The following is a 6,087-nucleotide window of genomic DNA, read 5'->3' as shown; positions in this document are numbered from 1 at the left end:
GGCCTGGCGGCGGTGCCGGTGGGCAGGACGAGTGTGTGCCGGCACCTCGGTGACTCTCTGCGGCATCCTCGAGCCCACCAGGGCTGGGCCGCCAGCGGGGCCAGGGTGAACCCCTTTCCTTCCGCCGCTCCTGCAGCTGCAGCCTGCTGCGGAGGGGCAGTACCGAGGAGCTGGAGGCAATGACATTTCAGGCACTGCAGATGTTTGCTCAGTGGATGTGAGTCAGTCTTTAATTTCCAAGCTCTTTGTTATCTCGGTGGCTCTTCTCTAATCTCTCCATTTAGTCCTTCCTGTAGATGAGAAGTAAATCGGGAGCTTTATGTTCCACATGTCAGGTGTCACTAATGCTGAACAAAAAGGAGATAGTTGCTTCCCCGCTAACTAATTTTGTTCACTAATGCTGAACAAAAAGGAGATAGTTGCTTCCCCACCTCCTGGCATGATACTGTTACGTATAAAACCTATTATTGCTTTTTGTCATTTAAGTGAATAGTCCCTACTCAGAGTTTCAGGCTCAGTGTTTCATTATATATACTCATGGAGTCTTACTGGTCATATTGCTCTTCTTTGAAAGAACTTTCAGAAGTATGAGCAAAGACAGACGTATCACATCTCAGGCTTTGCAGGAATAAAACCAGCTTGTGTGAAACTCAAGCGCTGGATTCTGATGACTCGTAACCGACTAACAGGAGTTCTTGGCAAAACTCCCTTTAAGAAGAAAGTTGCATCATATTTCAGCTTTTAAGCAAATTATCTTGAATTCCATAGTTAAAATTGCTTAGCGTGTCTTGGATATTTGCCATCCCCAAGACCATTTGACTGTGGGTAGCGCTCAGTGAATGAAGTGCCCGGTGAGTGTGCAAGGGCACGTGACAAAAACCATACCTAGAGGCAGGCGAGATGTTGTCCACCCAACCACTCACCCAAACGCCTCTCGCACACTGGGTCAGCTTTTGGGCAGCCATGTGTCCTAAGATGGCACTTTTTGAGTGATGTCATTTACTGGATGTGAAAAAAAAATGGCCTGTGAATTAAGCCATCACCATTACCACTAGGAATGATGATGTTACTGTTAAAAACACAGCTTCTAGCGAAGTGTTTTCTGAGATTACACCTCTTCCAGGTACTGCCCAGAAAGGATTCATGCTTGAGCCAGCAGAAGAAATAAAGTTAGATTGTCTGTATTACCATATTTTTTCAAATATAAACTTTTTAAGCTGCTGTTGTGGAATTTTAGCAGACAACTGGAGTTGCAGGGATTTTTTTTTTTTTGGTGTTTCAGAAGGCAACAGAGAAAAAGATCCCAGTTCTTGGAATGTGTTTTAATGGCTTGTGAAGGTCTCAGTGTCCTTGAGAAAAATAAACTCATTTTATCTTCTTGTGTCATCTCACAGTCCTCCTTCTGAAGTCTGTGACCAGTTGTAATCTTTCCCATATTCTGCAAGGAGCACACGATGAATAAATTATCCATAGTGGGTTATACAAGACATGTCATGGGATGTTTAAAGAGAAAGCCAAGCTCCTAGGCCAGAGCAGTCTTTTTCTACTAAATGGAGGGGCTGGATCAGCTACCAAACACAGACCTTTGAGGTTCCTTTAGAAGGGTCATTAGCTCTTTCCTGGTTTTCTCTTGGGGTGATTCCTGCTTCAATGAGGACTGTTTGCCCATTTGAGCAGAAAAGTTTGAAGTAAGAGCAAAATTCTTATTTCTTCTTATTGATTTACTATGTATCTGGAGAGAGAGATTTGATGGCAGGTCTCTGCAAGTTTTCTTTTTGGGAGGTTTAAGGCTGGGCAGAGTAGTAGACACAGTGACTGGAAGATTGCTACAGTCACTCATCAGATGATTATTTACTGCCTTTCAATGTGAATTAAGAATAAAGCTCAGTCTAGGAACTTTTGCCAACATAGCATTTTTATTTGCATTTATTTCACGACATTTCTTGAGTGAAAAGGCCTTAAAAGTAAAAATATTATCATGCTGCTTCCAGTAGCTCAGCATCAACATATGGTGAATTTTTACTAGTCAAAGCGATTTTTTTTTTCTCTTTCCACAGCATTAGCAGCACCTACACCTGAGGTGGCGACTTGCTTAGCTTGGCTACCCCAGTGTCGAAGCTCCCTTTGGAAGCAAAGCTACTGCATCTGCAGAGAGCAGCTCCACATGGCTGCAAATCCCTCCCGTGGGCCGGGATGGATTGTCCTCCGGCAGCACCAGGCTCTGCTGTAGAGGCCAAGTGACGAGCCTGGAGCAGGCACTCAACAAAGCTGGTTGATGTGAAGCCTACCCTGAGGGACTGTAGATCTTATTTAGGCTCTGCAATTTGTCACATCCATGAACTTGAAATTTAAAATAGGCGATTTGGGGATGGAATTCGTGTGACCACCTGTACTCCGCTGACTGTGGAGGGTGCCTAGAGTGATTAGCAATGACAAAAGGTTTGCTCTGTGTATATCTAGGATAAAGTTATTTTTGCAAAAAAATTGTGATTTGCATAGTGGTTTTTTCCAGGTATCACACTTCTATCACCCTTTCCCTCTGAATCTGCAAGCGCTTCACAAACTGAGTGTTATTGTCGCTATTATCATCTTAATTTTACAGATGGAGGTGCTAAAGATGAGGTGGTTATCCTTTGCCAAAGATTTGCGATGAGTTCATGCTGCAACAGTGAAAGTTTCGGTCCCCAGCCCCACCGCTCGCTCTTCACCCTCCTTGTGTTTTGGCGCTGAGATCAGGTTTTCTCACACTTGGAAGTGCAACACGTTATTTCACTCAACTACTTTTTGGTTTCAGGGGTTTGTTTTGGTGTTTTTTTAGCAAATCACTTAACCTAGCAAGAACCCGAGGCAGATTCAAAGATGTGCCTGCTGTCATGCTGCTTCAGGAGCAACTCGTCTGCCTGAAACCTGGAATCTGCTGAAATGATTGCTTGTGCTTCAGCTGGCACTGCTTGCACTAAGGTTTTGCTGCGTCTTCATTCAATCAATTTTTCGTAGAATCAGAATTTTAGTTAAAACAAAAAAAGGTTGTTTGCACTGCAAAGATTCCTTGCGAATAAACCAGCGAGCTGTTTTCCTGCCAGTCCGGCCTTGCAGCATTTCAGCTACAGAGGAGCAGAACGGCAAAGCAGGAGCTGCACGTCAGTGAGCTGTGAAGTCTGCTCTCCAGCACGCTGTTTACCTCACAGGAGTGCTAATTTCAGCACCTGCTTTTGAAACACTTAATGGGGAATTTATTAAGCACAGGCGATGTGAAGGCAGTTCTGAAAATCCTCCTGGGGGACCGTAATGCAAAACAGCACCCAAAGGGAAAGCTGTTCTGCTTGAATCTTAGACGAACCTTTACACAGGTTTTTAAATGCCGGGGGATACAGATCTCGATACAGAGGTTGTCACGTCTATTAAGGAATTGTTTATTTTGGGAACTCATGGTTACAAGAAGCTTCAGGATTCAGCAGGCTTGGTCCGTGCCACCTCAGGAGTCACCGTCTCCTGTGGCTTTATCCTTTTATAAAAAGATCATGCCTTTCTTCCAAAATAGGTAGACCATTTTATCCCTGCAGCCTCTGGGAAGACTGTTCCAGAATGTCACTGCTAAAACTACCCTCTGCTTGCCAGTCTGCATTTGTTTATCAGGAGCCTAAATCCATCCATTTTTTTTATTGTGCCAACGTTTTAATACCCAAGCAGTGACTCCCCTGGCATCTGTAGTGGAAATCTCCTCTGTAGAGGAGTTGAAAAGGACCCAGCTCACATCCCCCCCATCCTCACACCAGCCTGTACGGGGCCCCGTCTGCCACCGTAACCACATGTTTAGTTGCTCCTTCAGTAAAAAGAGCAGATCCTGCCCTACTGTAAGCCTCGAGGCTTGCCTTTAAACATTGCACCTGAAATTTGGACAGTTTGGGCTCTTGAGGAAATGTTAAGAGCATATGTAAACTTCAAGATAAAATGACATTCCTGAAAAAGCATTTACAGGGAAAAACAATGCTCATTTGCAAAGCCCTTTTCTGCATGGTGGGAATGTGGTGTAAACCAGAAGTATTGGGTCCTGTAAACTTAATTTGAAACAGGCAGATGTCATAACTGAACAAGTGAACTACATCCTCCTGCCTCGACATAGTGCACTGCAAGAGCCGGGGATGCTCCTGCTTCTTTGGTTGCATGAGAGCAGTTTGATGGTTTTGAGGTAGCCCTGAGAATTTTAAAATATCCCCAGATTAATCTGGCATCTGAGCATTCACCACGTACCCCAGGGTGAATCATTGTTTGGCAATACTGCAGAAAATTCATTCACAAAGTGGGAATTGAGAGAGTTGTGGTGCAGGAGCTTGTTTGTGAATAACATCCTGTTGCCTCAGCACCACGCTAGAGTTGTAGCTCAGCCGAGAGTGGTCGGACTCCGGAAAATACTGGTCTTTCAGTTGATTTGCATTGCTGATGAGGAAATATGTCTTTGTAGCAGACTTGTCTGATCTGCCTTTGGTGTTATTCTTGGTGCTTTTAAGCAACACATCTATCAGAGGAGAGATCACCTGATCTCTAGATAATAACTGCTTGACACAAGGTATACATTACTCTTTCTTCCTATGATACATGAGCTTAGGGATTTGTTTTTGTCTGTTTCTGTCCTTGTTCAGAATAAGTTTAACCATACAAAAAGCATCCTCTGCACATCCTCTTTACCAAAAAACCTTAACCTGGAATATAGATATTATAGAACAGAGTACTGGGATAACTCTATCCCTCTGTTCCATCCACTTAGCAACAGCACAGACACAAGATATTTTATATTTTTAAGTATGAGCCAACATGGAGGACATACAGAAGATGAACACCGAATATCGAAATGGGACTTGGACAAGGAAATCGTTTTTATTCCTTAATTTGTAGGTGGTTTTTTCCTGAAACAAATAGGATTGGTTTGCTCACTAGTTTATAGATACAAGTACTGTCTTCAGTAGTTGGTTGCGGGACCGAGTAAATTTGTAAGGTTAGTGAAGTTGATCTCATTAAGGCATATAAGGTTACTACTGTTCTGCAATGCATTTAGGTTATAACCTGAGGTCCTTCTAACAATACAAAATTGGTTGGTAAGGACAGTCCCTCTTGTCTAGGTTTCACTGGTTTCTTCTGGTGATATTGCCTGCTGTTGGTGGTATACATCTTGGGTTTTTTTCTTGTGTTCTATTTAGGTTGCTGACACTGTGCCTGCAGTTTACTCACGAGATACCAACCAAACACTAATATTTGGAGAAACACTTGGATACAGTTCCTCACCCAGGATGCCTTTCAAAGCTGGATTAGAACTAACTGAATTGCAAAATATGACTGTCCCTGAAGATGATAACATCAGCAATGATTCAAATGATTTCACAGAGGTGGAAAATGGCCAGATAAATAGGTGAGTATTTTTCCACTGACACAGCCTGTGCTAAGAAACACACTGTTTAAAAACAGCATTCTAATTTTCAGTATATGTCTTGAATTATTCATTACCAAGTCATGCTCCATTTGAAGATGTAATTTGAATTTCATATGTGACATCTGTTGGGCATAGGCTGCAACAGCAGATAAAGCAAACAGAGTGGCAATTTATTAATCGTTTTGAATTTTTCAAATTAGTCTAATAAAATGCACAAACATATAATGTAGCAAAAAGCCAACATTTAGAAATATCTGCTTGCACACAGCAAAGAAGTAATAATAATTAATTCAATTAGAGCAAAGGCATAATTTGGGGCAAATCGCTTTGTTGACCTTTGATCTCTGATATGACAGTTTTAACCTGCGTGGCCACCTCCATGCACGCAAGCTTCTGGGGATTTACAGCTGGTGTTGGCAGCAAATGAAGTCCCGGTCCATGTTCGCAATTCGGCAAGGTGAACTGGGCAGCGGCTCTCGCTCCCTGAAGCAAGGATGGCAAGGAGCCGGTAAAAGAGAGACATGTACCTAACTCATGTCAAGTTTAAAAAATGCATCTATTTATCAATATTGGTGAAAATCATTACATTTGTTTAAATTAGGCTGTAGATTTTTCCTATACGCTGTACAGTCGTTTTAAAGAGCAGCCTGTTCCACCTGAGA

General features: G+C 42.7%; 1 protein-coding gene across 1 annotated transcript in view; it reads left to right on the top strand.

The window, feature by feature from the left end:
- Window positions 1–5,285: 5,285 nt before the first annotated feature.
- Window positions 5,286–6,087, top strand: part of SLC38A1 (solute carrier family 38, member 1) — a 27,484-nt gene continuing 26,682 nt past the window's right edge. The window contains exon 1 of the mRNA XM_009584528.1: window positions 5,286–5,404. Coding sequence (XP_009582823.1) covers window positions 5,286–5,404 — 119 coding nt within the window. The remainder of the gene's footprint in view (window positions 5,405–6,087) is intronic.

Source organism: Fulmarus glacialis, unplaced genomic scaffold (assembly GCF_000690835.1).
Source record: "Fulmarus glacialis isolate BGI_N327 unplaced genomic scaffold, ASM69083v1 scaffold7949, whole genome shotgun sequence".
Lineage (NCBI taxonomy): Eukaryota > Metazoa > Chordata > Aves > Procellariiformes > Procellariidae > Fulmarus > Fulmarus glacialis.
The sequence above is the reverse complement of the archived record's forward strand: the minus strand, read 5'-3'. Positions and strand labels throughout refer to the sequence as shown.